Source organism: Cyphomyrmex costatus, unplaced genomic scaffold (genome assembly GCF_001594065.2).
Source record: "Cyphomyrmex costatus isolate MS0001 unplaced genomic scaffold, Ccosl1.0 scaffold157, whole genome shotgun sequence".
Taxonomy (NCBI): Eukaryota; Metazoa; Arthropoda; class Insecta; order Hymenoptera; family Formicidae; genus Cyphomyrmex; species Cyphomyrmex costatus.
Window position 1 is genome coordinate 439,429 of NW_017275576.1, and position 16,819 is coordinate 456,247.

A 16,819-nucleotide genomic window follows, 5' to 3' on the forward strand; every position below is an offset into this window, starting at 1 on the left:
ATACTAAAATAATTTAAAAAATACTTTTTCACTTCTTTAATATTGTTACAAGTTTAAAATAAAGTCTAAACACAAAATCTAGTAGATTTATTTAACAGCCATCTTAAATAATTGAATTTTATTTCTAATATGAGAAAACAATTTGCATTAGTGATACAAATCAAAGAAAAATATCGCTTGTATCTATTTTTATCTCCAGATATTTTTATCTCTATATACATATATACTACTTATCTCTTTCTATCCTCTATATACATAAAAATACATTATGCCCTCAAGTTTGAGAACTGTCTTCAACATAATGCTGCCAATTTTCGGACTGTGTTCAGATCACGAAGAAGCATCTGGATTGTCTGCTTAGTACGGGGTTGTACAAGCGGATCTGATACAAGTTCGTCCGGATCCATTGACTCTAGAGCTGTGCATTAAAATACATGTATTAACACCAATTTAATCTTAGAATACACATTAGTTCTGAAACAATAGGTGCAGTAAGCTTTAAGCTGAAAGATATTGTTAATCATAGTTGAATATAAGGAAAATAATTGAATAGATTTTTTTTACGATTTAAAAGGCTTACTATTGTTTCGCGGAATTAACAAACATATTTTTTAAAGAAATGCGTGTCATGTTTCTTTGTTTTATACGCATTAGTTTTTTATTACGCACCAAAAATTTGCGCTTCTATGGATGTTAATCTTGAATCAATGTGACATTGAAAATGCTCAATATGTTCCAACAATCGCATTCGGCATTCGGCTGGATCTATTGGCGCTTCGGGCTCTGGTATAAAAGGCTGTGGGAGTGCGGAGACTTCATTTTCGACAGTTATACTAGATTCTTGTTGGACGTTGTCAATAATAAGCGATCCAGAATTGAGATTCTCAGATACAGAATTATCAATAATAGTTTTGTCAGCTAATAAATCTGTACAAAAATATTATATATATGTATAATGTAGTTGTATTAGACAATAGTCTTATGTTAAAAATCTCTGTTAAAAATTTTAATCTATCAATTAAAAAATGGAGAATTAAATAACTTTTTTTTCTATTTTTCGACTGTATCACTGTACCTGCGTCTTCCGCTTTAATGTCTGATGTAGCAAAGTCCTTTTCCTTTGTATCTGAATTACTATTCGTTAGTGCATCTAAAAGTATATGGCTATCTTTTGAATTCATCAAGCCTTCTTTCTTATTGATAATTCTAGTTTCATCAGAATGTGTGCTGTCCTCTTCCAAAATTTTCATCAATTCCGAATCGGAAGCAATCGATTTTTCATCTTGATCATCCTTCGACAATTTAATATCAGCTTTTGTCTCGACACGTCGCGGAATTTCCGAAGTTGTATCAGTAAAACTTGCTGCTTTAGTTATTTCCATCACTGGTACTGGTTCCACATCTATTTTCGACACATCCGTTTTCTCCCAATTCTTGGCCCAAAGATACAATTTCGGATGATCTTTTTTTCTGTATAAATTTGAACAAATTAGTTATTATAGGGCAAACATAATTTTTCCAAATAGAAAAATATATAACTTACTGTGCTACGTTGATTTTTACACGCAGACTATGAAGAAGTTGTTGAATTTGTAAAAGTGCAGCAACCAAGTCATAAGAACGTTTCAACATTGCAGTTCTCTGATTGATCATATATTGATTCCGAATTCGATTAGGCAAGCTACAAATAAAAAATAGATTATTATATATAAATAATTATAATTACACTTAATTTAATCATAAACGTGAATAAACCACTTTATAATAATTTACCTTGGCAACTTTCCTTCCTTAATCCAGTCCTGATCGTGAAAGTATTTCTTAGATGGTCGTTGTCGATATGGATTTCGGCATATGTAACAAATGTATTTTTCAGGAACATCCTTTTCCTTTTCAATGAAATTACAATGACCATGTTGCCAGCAGAGACAAAGATCGCACTGTATCATCAAACCGTCCTCTTCCATAAAGCCACATGTGCAATTTATTATTTCTTCTCTCCGAAGTTGTTCTACTTTCACCAGTTCGCCATTGATCATCATCATCACTCCTTCACTCTCTGTGATAGGAAATCAACACATGTAATTATGTAAAATTTACATTAAAAAATTTTACAATAGAGATGTGTATATGATGGTGAGAGGTATATGCAAGTACTAATGTGTATTTCTTGCGAGCATATAAAATAAAATGTAACAAAAATAAAATTAGCAATATGTAAATCAATAAACAAACTTATAATAAAAGATTAAAAAAAAAAATAAACAATGTACCTTCTGCATCATTACTAATATCTGTTTTGATTGCATCCCCTTTAAGGGGATCAGCTTTATCAATACGTGAATCATTTAGTTGACCTAAGAAACAACAGAAATAATACAATAGTAAATATTATCCGATGTATCCTGCTTTAAAGAATCCCAAATACATTGTTGCATTAAATCAACGAAAAAAAGCATATCTAAAACAAAATAATTGCTTTCATAGCATATGTCTTTGTAAAGTACGGCAAAACGCTCGCACTTACTATTCTGGCTATTTTCGTCGCTCTTTGAGTCAGATTTTCTACGACTATATCTATACATAAGTGCCGTAGGTCCTTCGACGTCCATAGCACTGTCGTCTAGATCACCGAAACTATCGGTAAGATCTGACATACCTATCCAAAGGAATATTTAATGCTATGTATATTAGTCTTTCTTCGTAAATTAATGAAATATGTAAGAACTTGCCTTAGAGAAAACAAAATCTTTTACGAACGTGAAAGCTTCTTACCGTGTCGCTTCTTTGCTTTAATTGACAAGTCCACATGTTCAGCAGGTTGTCTTTTTTTCTGGTTTTTTACGCGTTCATTGTGCGTCATATCATCCAGAGATTTTGTCCTATCGGCTCTTTGTATCTCTGATGCTGCGACTGATCTTATAGGCAAAAGGGTTTTAATGCCTCCTTGAGCTTTTTCCTCTTTTGCTTTCATATCAAATAATGTACCAGGGGACAATGCGCCGACGTTCTCTCTTTTCTTTTCAATATCATCTATCTCTATACTGTGATTAGATATTGGTGACATTGTTTCAATTTTCATATCCTCCTTCTGCGAATCATTACATTTTGCTAACTGATCCATTTCCTCTTCTTCCGGCGTCACTGGACCAGGTATTGACGGAGTTGTCGGTTGCATACTACTCAATGTTGATTGCAATAAAGTAGATGATGATTTTTCAGGAAGAGATTTCTTTTTCGCAGATTTATTTATTTTCTCCAAAAATGTCGGTTTTTTGGGAATTATATCTTCTATAGATTCCCCAATCGTTCTTGCATAAGCTAAATCTTCAACTTTTGGGGTAGATCCCAGAAATTTGGAATATTCAGGATGATAATGTTTGATATGCATTTGCAGCAAATTTTCTTTTCGAAAATTTTTATTGCATCCTTCTTTGGGACATTTATAAGCATTATCCTCCATTTCTACACGAAGTCCACCACGAAGTCCAATAAAGACAGCTATTTGAAAAAATAATAAATAAATTACATAATAAAGTATTCCAAGATTTACAATTTATATATTAAAAAAAAAAAATAAATCTACTCAATTAACATAATTGTATAAATTTCCGCAATAAAGAAGATAAAGAAAAATTAATTCAGTTCTAAAAAAGCAAGAATATATAAGGTTATATTCGCTATATTTTATTTGAAGTACTTTAATTTTGCAAAAAAAAAAAAAAAAAATAATATCTACGAATATTTACAATAAATCATTTCTGATGAAGTAGTTTAGTAGTAGAATGTCAAAAAACATTGCAAAGAGAGAGAGAGAGAGAGAGAGAGAGAGAGAGAGAAGAGAGGGGGGAGAGAGAGATATTAAAATGTGATGTGCATTAAAACGTAATATGTATATTGCAATAATCTTACCACCATCCGTAGATGTCGTAGGCGTTGGGACGACAGGCGTAGTGTCAATGTTAGTTACCGTTGTAAGTAATGTATTGTCAGGTGTTTTCGTTTTAGGTAATAAAGTTTTGATTTTCTTTGGCGTAATTTCCGATGTAACTTCCTGTTTTACGCGATGCGTGTGGTTTCTCTTTCTGCGATGTATACAGAAGTCGAATTTTTCAGGATCAAAATCGTATTGCCCTTGATTTTCCATAAATATCCTGATGTCATTTCTTGATCTAAACTTCTTCCCGGTTTGCTTACTTTTATAAGAAAAATTGTATACAATTTTATTATTTTAATAAATGATATTCAAAGGCTCCAAATTTTAAAATGATTTATTATTTTATATATAAATTTTATTATTTAATAATTACTGAGAATTAAATATATCTTTCATCTTACTGAATAAACAAGACATCCCATTTTCCAGCAGACGAGCCAGCTTTTCTCTGAGTAAAGTGTTTTTCCCAACCAGGAGGCAATCTCTTGTCTGGTACTATTATAGATCGGCGAGGACCTGAAATATTTTTCATATTTTGACTAGTAAAAAGACTTTATGATTAAATCCAATTATTAATCAGAAGGAACATCAAAGTCAAAGCTGATTCTTTTTGCGAAATTAATTTTTGTCATTATTATTGTATAGTTAATTTACAAATATTTCAATCTGTATGATTAGGTCAACTTCAGTGTATCAAATAAATAATATATGCATATAATATTAATAAATTAATTTCCATGTTACATTGAAATATTATTAATTTTTATAGGTGTACAAATATTTTTAACAAAATTGCACTATAACTCACCATCATTGCCATCCACAATATAAGATTCTGTTCCTTGTGGTTCTCCATCAATCCATTCAGGACCAACATTTTCTTCAACTTGATCTGTGTCGACCTTAGGTACTTCCTTCTTGCTTTTCTTTGAGTATGATTTGATTTTTGAGACATTACTTTCAAAACCTCTCAATAAATCTGTTCCTGGATCGTAACAAGGACCATATTGAGTACCATCTATCTCGACCTTATTTTCTAAAGAGGTTACTCCACTTTCCTTGACAACAGTCTCTTCCTTTTTTGGTGTTTTGTCAACGTCATGTTTTGTACGTTTCCTTGAGTGAGTGTTAAACAACTCCATAACTGTGTGCTTTCTTTTCTTATCCCTTCTTTCTTGTTTACTGCCGATATATCCATCCAGATCGTTTAATTGCTGTTTATGTAAAAAAAAAAATTATTTTAGAAATCATATCGGTAGAATATAACATAATAGGCTATTTTTTTTGCTGGTCTTCTTATATAATTTATTTTTTCCAGTTCAGTGAAAAAGAACAGACCTAATACAAAAATCTTTTGAAAAATATATAAAAATGTCAATTAAAAAATTTCAACTATAACACAGCTTGCTTCAAGTTTCTGCTACAGAATCACTTTTGCACTCATATGACTTATTGAAGTAATAATTAGGAAATAATACTAAATAATTCAAAATTCATTATGAAGGTATCATTTGGTTTTACCAACTCAGGATTTCTTTAAATAACTGAGAAATAACAACATAACCTCAATCTAGGATTCTATACCTTGGTTGAATTTCCAGCGATCTTGGTCATTTTTGACGACTTGACGATCTTCGCGTATCCATCGTCGAAGAGCACGTTATACCTGTCTGAGAAAAAAAGGTTTTACTTAAAACCACCTCTATGCCACATCGAGAAAAAAAACGTTACGTCCAGATTCGTCTCTGAAGAGCTAAACGTCAAATCTATGGGAACGCAGTCTAGCCTCTTCCGCTCGCGCGGCTAGGGGTTAGGTTAGATAGCTTACCATTAGTCAAGACCGCGCTCACTTTGGCTGGATATTTTTTGCCATCCGCCCACGTAGCAAGTATTCTCTCTCCTACCGAAAACTCTTTCATCTTCGTTTCCCTGTGGGTGCGAAATCCTCGCATTATACACGCGAATAAAGGACACGGTGATCGACGACGCAACGCACGCGAATTTTAGCAAAACGGAGGGAAAACTACAAGTAGGGGTTGGAGAGGGGGAGAAGCAGGAAAAATATGAACCTCGTGTCGTTGGGGTTTCTCATTTTTTTCCCCTTCTCCCCTAGAACTTAAATCCTAGAAACCTAGAGGGCTAGAATGTCAAAGCTCAATTGTTATAGAATCGTTAGAGATTCGTCTGAATTTGAAAGTTTGGATCCAATGTTTTGGTAGAAAAATTGTTATAATAATACGTTTGACACATAATAACGCGAACATATTGATGAAAAAGAGTAACAGGATACATAGTAATTATACAATGCTCATTTGTATCAGGCAATACATGCGAGACACGATGCAATACATAATTAGTATTACATCACATTACACAAAGTAAAAAAAATCAAAGAAAGCCTTCTACCCTATGTTATCCGCAATGATAAGTCGATATTTTTATTTTTACTACGTTATATATTTTTGCTTTTTTATGTAACATAAAGAAATCAGAGTTGATGTACATAGTGTAAAGTGAACATTTTATTCGTGTATTCCGTTGTTCGTGATATGTGGATAATGGACCAATATTTGCCATCCTTGCCAAAGTAATCAATATGAGGATTCTAAATAGTATTTAACTCTTGTTAATTGCAGCACATAAACAAGTATGTAAAACAATAAAACTATTACTGCTACTATCGAGTATCACAACTATTCATTAACAACACAATTTTAACTTACGGAGATGACGGAATCCAAGCTTGTTCGCTTTAAGGAAAGACAAATAACAATAGCTTGAGATATAATCTTTTAGATCTTTGGTTGATATTTGATGGTCAATTCTTATTAAAGCGTACCTTTCAACAAGTGACACAGTACAACACAATGATCATTTCATCCTTATTTATTGGCAAACAACAAGGATGTAATGAAACCTTGTATCACACTATACCATCTGTGTTACTTGTTAGAAGGCACACTAAAACTATCTCAAGTCTTTTATCTCTACAGTCTTTTAGATATCACGAACCAATCAGAGAACTGCATTAGTATTTTAAGATATTACTTAAGATGGTCTTAAAATAAGAATCAGCTATAAATATTAGCCATATCTGCTCTTAGTTCAAAACCATCTTCAGGAGATGCTGGAAGGATCAAATTATTGACATTAATCGCATAAAAATCTCTGAATTGACTGAATGGAATAAACAATCCTTTTACAGGATTAAAGTAGACACAAAATTAGGAGATGGCACAGTGGACTTTATACTAAAATTGAATAAAAGTTAAAAATAACTTTTTTAAAAAGAAAAACTTCAATTTTTTTTTCAATTGCCTATAAAAGAATGTTTTATTTTATTCAGATGATTTGGAGATTTTTTGTACAACTAATATCAATAATTTGATCACTTCCAGCATCTCCTTAAGTAATGTCTTAAGATGTTAATAGTATTCTGTGGCTGGTATTATTTTATTCTTATTTTGAGACTGTCTTAAGCAATGTCTTAAAATGTTAATGCAACTCTATGATTAAGTTGACATTTCAAGACTATACTTAAAATTGTCTTAAATAAAAACTATGAATACCAACCTGTGATTTAATTAGATAGTTTATAATATCTTATAACTACAAAAAGTAATTTTAAATAAGAACCAATTTTAGGAAAAATATAAAAATCAATTAAATAATTTATACGAATCATGTATCGATGCTGTTATGACACTGATCAAATTAGTACACCAACTTACTTCTGTGCGGTTTGCAATACGCGTAGTCTGGAACTGTCCATTGGTATCCATTCATCGAATCTCGAACTCCACTTGTCAAAGTGTATTAAAACTTCCCTTTCGTCCCAATCTGTTTCTACCACTTTTGCAGAATACCTATGCGTAAATATTAATCAATATTTATTTCATTGAAACTTTTAACATAACTTTTAATTTATCTTGCTCATATAAAGTTACAAGCATTTTTTGTATTGCACAGTAATTTATCTTCTTTTAATATATATTTTTTTTATTGAAATTATACCTGTTGATACTTGCCACTTATCGTTAAAGTCTTTCGCTTCTAATTTGGCACCAGGAAAAAATTTCAAATCACCACGATTTAAAACCTTTGGTTTCAATTCTTCCGATTTGTCAAATTCCTTGTTGCCAGATAATTTTAATTCTTCCTTTACTATTATATCTTTGGCACTAGTCTTCATTTCCGTTTCTGGTTCGACGATACCAAGTTGCATCGCTACTGTATTCACTTTATTATCCGAATTTTCGGTCGGCTTGTCCATTTCGGGTATTTTTTTTTCTTCTTTCGAATTTATCATTTTGCATTCATTATCTGTTACTTCCGAGCTATCAGGGAGATTTAAAGAGTCGGTTGACGACTCAGGTCTAGAATAACACGTTTCGCCGCAACTGTCAGATTTAGGTGTTCTCGCCTCAGATAATAATGGCGAGGCAGAATGTTCCAAATTTAGTATTTCTGAATTGATCAGGTCCAAATCTTCCTGAGCATACGATGTAGAAGATTTTACTGACATGATAACAGGATCTAGAAAGGCGGAAATATAAATGTTCACTTATCTTATAAAAAATTGTATATAATCTTTATCCATGCTCCATGTCATGAAAAATCAACTAAAATAAAATAAAATCCGATAAAGTATTTTAAGAAAATTCTATTTTTCCAAAGAAAAAAGAATGTTCTCATTTTCATAAAGATAAGGTGATGGGAACTCATATAGGATATTCCAAAATATCAAAAGTTTTATATCTCTTTTATAGGTCCTTTCAACAGATGGAGCTTTTTAAAAATATTGAGACTTCAATAATTTTTTAGGAAGTCTATTTCTTGTGGAATAAATTTCAAATAGAAAAAATAAATAAGACAATTGTATTCCTTGTCAAATTTCAAATGAAGTTGCATCCATAAGTTTCTATAATTTCCAGATTAGGAAGTTCGTTTTTTGTAAATTAAATTTCAAAAACGGAATAAAAATTTAAAAACTTGCATTCTTTAGTGAATTTCAAGTGAAACTTCCTTTAACTCAAAATTTCTTTTGCTTAGGAAAAATAAATTAACTTATTTATCAAATTAAATGATTTGTCAAAGAGTCTATCGCTGTGAAAGGTCATCCGATTCTTTTTAGATATATGTACGTGTATAGTCAAATTTGCAATGTATATGTTACAGAAAAAGCATAAAATTCAGTAATTGTTTTAAAAAATCCAATTGTACAAGTAAATATATATACAATTATTTAAAACTCTAATAAGCCTAAAGAATAACAATATATTTACTGGTATGGCTGATAACGATTTTCTGTAGAAGCAATATTTAATGTTTTTTATAATTTATATTAACTGTAATATTGAGAATGACCCGATCGGAGTCGAAACATTTGTAATATTTATATTAAATTTCTTTGTATTAATTATATTAAACTTCTTTGTTACTTTAGTTACTTAATTGTTATCTTTTAAATTCAAATTTCTTAATTGCATTATTGGCTCTTTGCCTTTCTTCTATATACTTTGTAATATATTTACTGTTATTATAATAAATTTATACTTATCAGCAAATGTATACACATAATAATACATTACAGTAAATGTCATGTCAATTGATATAAATTCTTACAAATTGCTCATCTCATTAACAAAAAAAATTATTATTTAAATTGTGCAAACAATTTAATATCTTCTTATTTAATTAAAATAAAGAGATGAACACAAAATTATAAACAATATCAATTCTTATTGGACCGCTTAAAAAATAAGTTAACAACAGTTAAGTTAAATAACAAAATTATAAGTTACAATATAATATCTTTAATTACAAATACTCTTGTTACAAAATTGTTTTTAATAAACAGAAAACAAACGAGTATTCTTATAACATTATTTACAAAATATGATCTTTTGTTTATTACATAACATAGTAGGCATGACACTTTGAAGAGTGTGCTCCATTTGTACTTTAATATTCCATTTAAAAACACCTGTTACATTAGAATATCAAATGTATACATTTGCTACTGTATCGGCTTTTAAGATTTTTTTAACGATAAAGTAAGTGCACGTAGCTTCCTAATGAACGATTGCTAACTTGATGCTTTTACTGTAAAACACTGTAAAAATGCTGTTGCGCCACATTGCGAGTACCGGCTTGGCGAGTTATCGCCGGCGAACATTCGAACGTCGCTGATTCTATTCTCACGCGAGCGTTCGTTAACGCTGTCAGGTGACAATGACACTGTCGGATATACCGGTATGTCATTAGAAAAAGCGGGCTCGTAGAATAGAGAGAACTATCGGCATGACGCCGGTGCGACGTGACACGTTTTCTCGGCGAGCTCGAAGCAGGCGCTCCGCGACGCACGAAACAGACGGATGAGGAGAGGTGAGGGAAATAGAGAGGAGAGAGAGAGAGAGGACAGCACAGGGAGGAGGGCAGAGCGAGGCAAGGGAGGGAAGAGCGTGCGCGCGCGCGCGCTCGCGCACGGGACGGGCGCGAGAGTGAAAGAGACGGATGCGCGGAACGCAACTACGTTGCGTTTTACGCCCGACGTGCACTTCGCTCTCGCGGCACCGGGCGGACGGACGTCTCTTCCCTCGTCCGGTCCCGCCGTGTCACACGTACCGGGATGATCGTCATAGTCCGCGAAAATCGTCGGTACGCTGCCCCGCTTGAGCACGAGCTTGTGACCGCCCCGCGCGGTCTCGTAGTCGGCACGTTTAAAATGCCTATGGCAGATGACCTGGCCTGGCGTCGGCTTGAAACCCGTCTCGAAGCCGCCGCTCGCCAACCACCTGTCCCTCAGCGCGACGTCCTTGGGGAACTTGTGCAGCGGCAAGCCTTTGGTGCGCGCCTCCTGCACGTCCGCCTTGCAGCTATGAACGCAGCATTTGCGCGCCATTCCCATCGCCCCCGCCGCAGCCGCGGTTACGGCGGACGATACCCTACTCCCGTCGATACGCGAGCGCGGTATACGCCGCTTCATTTACACAGCGCCGGTCGCTACATAGCGGTTTAACGCACGGCCACCCGCAGGACGTTCCGCCGCGCGGAAACCGGGAGCGTGCGTACGGTTTCCGCGTACGAACGCACAACGCGACAGAAAACACTTCGCGCACCGCTCCGCGTGGAACGCGGCGACCTTAACGCTTCGCGCGGGATGCCGTGAATCACTCCTTCCTTCTCCTTCACACTCTCTTTCTCCGTCGCGCCCGCTTGTACGAGAGAGCCGCGCGATCTACTCGGCACTTGTGCGGTCTGCTCCGCCGCTGAAAACGCCCGCGAGACGACCGTCCGACCAAGCGTTTCGGCTACACGCGCGACACTGATCAACCGATCGATACGGCAGCATCGAGCAGCCAGAATCTACGATGAGTGTACGATGTCGCCATAGTCGCCGCAACTCGATCCAGTGGCGCTGGCGTCGCGCATGTCAAGCTCGCGGAGCGGAGCATCGTCGCACGTGTTCGGTCACCCCTCCCACTATAGAAGAAATATAATTAATAAAATACGGAGTTGGTAAATATTTTTTCTAACTAAAGTACCGCTCGCGTTGCATCGTGAATCGTGGATACTTCCAAGAGAATCGCGCGTGTATCTATTCTTCGCCGAATAAAGGAAACTGTTAATGCGGATTATTAATAACAAAAGGCTGGGAGGCTCGTTTAAATATGGTAAAGTTTATTTAATATAACATCACAGATACAATAATTATGTACATAAGAAAGCGCCAGCATTTTCGGGCTGTACACTTTCGTCTCTATTTCACTTGTCAACACTGTAAGCACTGAAGTACTAAGTTTCGGGGGGAAAAAAGGTGCTGCGTATAAGGGCGGATATTTAACGACTTCGACAAGGATAATTCCGCTCCGAGTCACGAAATCGTATAGTTTAAAAATCATTTGGTTTGACGCGCGTCCAGGACGCCGCTCCGTAACTCCGTGCCATGAAATTTGGCTAATCATCTTCCAAACGCACGGTTTTTTTTTTTAACGACCGTTTCCGTCTCCAAAATATTATAGATTGTCCTCGGACGAAGACAATTTGTCGAATACGTAAAGTTTCAGTTGAGCATCGTGCCTCTGCGGTGACACGGTAGAGTCGGGCTTCGCCATTTGCGAGGCACATGGAGGATCTATGGTACGGGGTAACAAAGTACGGTTGAGCTCGGCCACCGAGGCAGTTGAGTCCTTCAGGGGTAGGGTAACGTCTCTTAAAGAGTCCGTAGGTGAGGAGGGAAGCACCACTTTCTCGGGAGCATTTTGAATAAATATCACCCTGGAACAGTTGAATGTAATCAGTCCAGGATGAATTTTTACCATTGCTCCTTTACATGCGCTACCTGGATACTTATACAGAGGTAGGAAGCAGAAAATATGCCACCTACCTATTAAATGCTCGCCACTTTCTGCATAATGAAATATACGCTTTGCATTGAATATACATAAAAACTAATCCGCCAGTAGAACCGATTACAACAACTATTAATTTAGTCCAGAAGGACCAGTCGACGAATCCGCGTCGGGCCTCCTCTATGGATCGTTCAACGAGTACGTATAACGACCATGCCACGCAGAGCACGGCCACGGTGTGAAAAGCGATTGTGCACCATAATTTCCGCACTTCTAGCGCGGACATCTCCAGCTTTTCCCACTACAAAGATATTATACTTTGTTTATACTTGACGAACTGTAGCATGACAGGTACTTTTAATTCTCGGAAGAAACTATCCTACGATGAAACAAGTTTGCCTACCTCGCAAAACGGTTTTGTCTTGGCATGCATGATAAACGTGAATTTGCACAATTCGCATGCGCGCGTATCTGAAGCTTTTATCCATTGTTGAAGGCAAGCTTGATGCACGTAGCGCAAACTACCACTGCAGTAGCAAGGTGCTAATAAAGGGGCGCCTTCTTCACCTTCGCAATGGCAGATCCTATTTTACAAAATGCGTTAGATTTTCCCACAGTAAAATAAAAATTGTCACATGGACGTATCTAAACATGGTATAATGTACAATTACATATAGTAATGATACATACGTAATATTACTATGGTCTATTTACCTGCAAATATCATGGTTGGTCGAAGATAATGTGCTCACAGACGAATGGCAATCATCTGGTATAATAGTAACTACTGTACCATAAGCAAAATTCTGAAATAAGAATATTTCTATGAGTCACAACAGGAAGAGGTCATTATCAAGATATTCTTATCTTCCTATATAATTTATGTCAACATATTTCTCTGATAATACGTTATCGGGATACATTAATAATTATCAAAGTGACATAAAAAAAATTATAATATCTAAAAATATAAAATATCTCATTACAAACATTCTACTTTATGTTTTCGCTTTCGCAATATTGATTTTGTATTTTAATTTATTTTCGGAACATAATAAGTGACTTCTACTAACTTTTTGAACTGCAGATTCTTCAGTCTAACCACTTTAACGGAAATAAAATACGAGATAAAATATTATTTGTTATAAAATTATATATCTTCTGTGTTTAAGTTAAAATTTTGTCAAATACAGTTTACTTGAAATTAACTGAAAAATATGATTTATTTTTCGTTGCGTTTTTTCAAAAAAATTGTTTATTTCCAATCACATAAAATAACTTAAAATTATAGTTAGGTAAAACTAACGTTTCTGTAGAAAGGAAAACCTGACACAAAGATTCTGCAGTTTGCAGAAAAAAGCACATCAGAAAAGACGTCATATTTTTCATATTTTTCTCAGACTTAAAAGAGTTAAATAAAGTAATGCATGTTAATTCTCAATAGAATGGTCACCTGTGGTATCCATTCTGATAGAGCTTCTCCTCCAGCGGGACTCGAATTATTGGAAGGACCAATTGACAATGGTGGTTGCCAATCAGGCGGATTTACATTAATCTGATGAACCGGCATTACTCTCCAACCTTGCCAAACGTAATAATCACTGACAATAAAATTTAATTAAATGTATCTTGGATACATGATTAATATGTTTTTTGGTAATGTTTTTTTGATGCCAAAATTGTAGTATTATATATTTATTCGTATCTTTCAAGCATTATTCAGCCTTTGACAAAATGTTTAGCCTGAAATCAGAGACAAACAAGTGCTACGTTTATAAACAGATTTATAAATAGCATTCATAAAGTTATTTGGTACAAAAGCATTATATATCTATATACATATACAATCATATACACGCACATACGCACGCACGCATGTATATGCTACAAGCTATGTTCAGGTGCAAATTCTTTATATAATTATGTAACTATAATCTGTTTGCAGCAGCAACTTTTATTCACACACACACACCGCGCGCGCGCACACACACACACATACACACGTATGTTTATGTACACATTTTACCAGTATGTCTGCCAAATGTGTATTTCAGTCATTAATGTCTACTTAACGAATGGATAATTAATTTCAAATTAAAACGATCTGTTTAGCAAATATTCAGATAGCAGTTTAACGGACAAACTCGACGAATAATCAATCTGTCAATAACATATTCAATGACATTTAGCGTGAGATTAAATATGGTAAGATATATAGATTATTCTTTTCTCTTCTCGAAGTAACTTATGATAATCGAGCGTTGTTAAATCAAGTCGTTCCGCGGACGAGATCGGGGAAGCGACGAAGGTAAACTGGTGTGCGACGCGCTGCGTCGCGAAATCCTCTCGCGTTTCTCGCGCGAGAGAGCGAAGCCGCCTAAAAACGCTCGTCGATATCGTCAGCGCGCGACGAATTTCAGCGGCGCACTGCAGAAAGAACAAGAGGAGAAGGAAAACAAAGCGCACATTGATACGTCAAGTACACATACATACACGCTCCTGTCGACCTTAGTCACCCGTCGTGTGTTGTCCCTCGGTCGGGGTCTTCCGTCAGCCAAATGACGCCGAGGATCCGCCGGGCGGCGAAATGATTCACGGACCGTTTTAAAATGACTCGCGAGATGACGGGGAGGGGTCGGCGGAGAACGGGCACGGGCAGATTTTGACACTTCGCCCTGAGTCAATGACACGGACAAAACGGGAGGATCGCTCGGTATGTCTCTCCTTGCGATTCCGCGTGTGCGCCCGCGCCCGCGCGCGCGCGCGCGCGTGCGTGCGTGTCGGATGTGCGGCAGCCAAGCTAAGCGGAGTCTAATCGCGTGCCTTGGCACGGCTGACGTGCACGTAACACCGTCGCGAGTGTGGAAACGCGCTGACACTCGCAGGAACTCGCGAAGACGACAACACCATGCGCCGTCCTCATCGCAGCGCGCGCGACCCTTCCACCCTCGCACGGTCTGAACAGTCAAAAGGCAGCTGCGCGTGTACCCCCGTCCGTCTGCTATGCCGCCATGACGTGACGTCACGGCCTTGAACGCGCCCGGCCAATGGCGGGCCGCTCGAGCACTGTCGGGTAACGTCTCGCCAATAATAGCGCGGGATTTCGAATCCCGCTACTGTTCGCGGCCACCGGCTGATATCTTTTACAGCCGATAATACGCGGGAGTGTTTCTGATTATTTACCGTCACAAATTAAGGAATCTATCTACGAAATTTTTATACCACTGGTTTTTTCATCGCGCGCGGACGTGGGCTAGTCCGCTTAATCTTATGCGAAGCTTCAGGAAAGAATCAGAAACATAAACGTCACAGAGGATCAAATTTTATTATTCACTTGTAAATTCGTTACAACGTTTGATAATAATTTAAAGGATAATAATTTAGGAGTAATAACGATTCAAAGAATATACAGATTCAAAGACAAATCTATAGACAGTTACAGATAAATCTAGAGTCACACAAAATTAAGCCTTTTTACTTTGAGTAATGAGCAAAGATATACATCTCTCTATATATTTATGTATATACATAGTGTACATATATGAATATACATTAAATATGTACATTAATATGTATATGTAATATATTATATATATATTGTATATACGATATTTTATGTAATATTATGCAATTATGTGACAATAGATGTGTTTGGAGGTATCCTCGTTTTATATTTAATAAACAGCAAAGCTAAAATAATACAGATAATAATAGCATTTCTTGCGAATGTATCCCAAAATATATAACACATACTTATATTATATTACATATAATATAAGCATGTTACTTTTACATTGTACGTACAAACATATGTATATGCATATATATATACATGCATATGAATATATATATATATATATATATACCTATAGTATTTAAAACTATTATACAGAAAATTTCATCAATCTTCTTCATAATTGCAGATAAATTTGATTATGATGTCAAATCATTCCGAAGTATTTTTATACATATGTATAATACATATAGTGTCATTTTTTCATCACAATTGTATTATTTATTAAGTATAGATACGTATTCGGTTTTTTACAACGGATTTTGTCAATTACCATCTGGTAAAATACATAAAAATTTTAATATCTTATTTTCTTTTTGTCGCGTCATTTATTCTTATTTCAAAATTATTCGATGCTGATTTGATACTGTTTTAAATACAATTAATAAATAAAGTTAAAACTAAGGATTCTTATATTCTTAAAAAATACTGTTATTATAAAAATACCGTACTTAAAGATACTGTTTTAATTAATCTGAAAGAGCATGAAATCCTGAGAACGTTTATTTTTCTAGATCAGTAGCTGCCGAAATTTATGTACACCATGAATAATGACTGAATATATTAATAAAAATCTTTAATGTAGACACCTCATTACTTACAGACTCAAGTTGATTATATTTCGTTCTTCTCATTTATTTGGTTATCTAGACAAAATTATATTGGTTATATTCCACAATTTCCAGTACTGAACTGTAATAGATATGTTATTATTACGAGATAATAATCTTTCAG

At 35.3% G+C, this 16,819-nt stretch overlaps 2 protein-coding genes across 6 annotated transcripts; both read right to left on the bottom strand.

The window, feature by feature from the left end:
- Positions 1 to 239: 239 nt before the first annotated feature.
- On the bottom strand, positions 240 to 11,120 carry MBD-R2 (PHD finger protein MBD-R2). Of its 4 annotated transcripts, XM_018536637.1 has the most exons (17): positions 10,565 to 11,120; positions 7,966 to 8,473; positions 7,669 to 7,803; positions 6,661 to 6,687; positions 5,766 to 5,866; positions 5,522 to 5,607; positions 4,746 to 5,151; positions 4,339 to 4,453; positions 3,913 to 4,196; positions 2,776 to 3,501; positions 2,528 to 2,659; positions 2,274 to 2,357; positions 1,774 to 2,059; positions 1,544 to 1,681; positions 1,076 to 1,470; positions 670 to 927; positions 240 to 418 (listed from the first exon to the last, which is right to left on the bottom strand). In XM_018536637.1, exons 1-17 carry the CDS (start codon positions 10,923 to 10,925, stop codon positions 294 to 296), a joined length of 4,167 nt encoding a protein of 1,388 aa, XP_018392139.1. In that variant the 5' UTR covers positions 10,926 to 11,120; the 3' UTR covers positions 240 to 293. The 4 variants fall into 4 exon arrangements, with proteins under 4 accessions (XP_018392139.1, XP_018392140.1, XP_018392141.1 ...); XM_018536638.1 differs by lacking the exon at positions 6,661 to 6,687; XM_018536639.1 differs by lacking the exon at positions 2,274 to 2,357.
- Positions 11,121 to 11,604: 484 nt separating this feature from the next.
- Positions 11,605 to 15,288, bottom strand: LOC108783621 (E3 ubiquitin-protein ligase MARCH8). Of its 2 annotated transcripts, none has more exons than XM_018552230.1 (6): positions 14,785 to 15,288; positions 13,745 to 14,034; positions 13,006 to 13,097; positions 12,695 to 12,875; positions 12,327 to 12,592; positions 11,605 to 12,217 (listed from the first exon to the last, which is right to left on the bottom strand). In XM_018552230.1, the coding sequence occupies exons 2-6, from the start codon at positions 13,859 to 13,861 to the stop codon at positions 11,956 to 11,958; spliced, it is 918 nt and encodes a 305-aa protein (XP_018407732.1). In that variant the 5' UTR covers positions 13,862 to 14,034; positions 14,785 to 15,288; the 3' UTR covers positions 11,605 to 11,955. The 2 variants fall into 2 exon arrangements, with proteins under 2 accessions (XP_018407732.1, XP_018407733.1); XM_018552231.1 differs by having other exon boundaries at positions 14,781 to 15,288.
- Between the last annotated feature and the right edge of the window lie 1,531 nt (positions 15,289 to 16,819).

Coding starts and splice junctions, on each gene's coding strand:
- MBD-R2 (XM_018536637.1), bottom strand. CDS start 10,925: ATGAAGCGGCGTATACCGCGCTCGCGTATCGACGGGAGTAGGGTATCG. Junction 2,060..2,273: donor TATTAGTAATGATGCAGAAG/GTACATTGTTTA, acceptor TTCCTATCACAG/AGAGTGAAGGAGTGATGATG. Junction 928..1,075: donor CATTAAAGCGGAAGACGCAG/GTACAGTGATAC, acceptor ATTTTTGTACAG/ATTTATTAGCTGACAAAACT.
- LOC108783621 (XM_018552230.1), bottom strand. CDS start 13,861: ATGCCGGTTCATCAGATTAATGTAAATCCGCCTGATTGGCAACCACCA. Junction 13,098..13,744: donor TATCAGAATGGATACCACAG/GTGACCATTCTA, acceptor TTCTTATTTCAG/AATTTTGCTTATGGTACAGT. Junction 12,876..13,005: donor ACCAACCATGATATTTGCAG/GTAAATAGACCA, acceptor TTTGTAAAATAG/GATCTGCCATTGCGAAGGTG.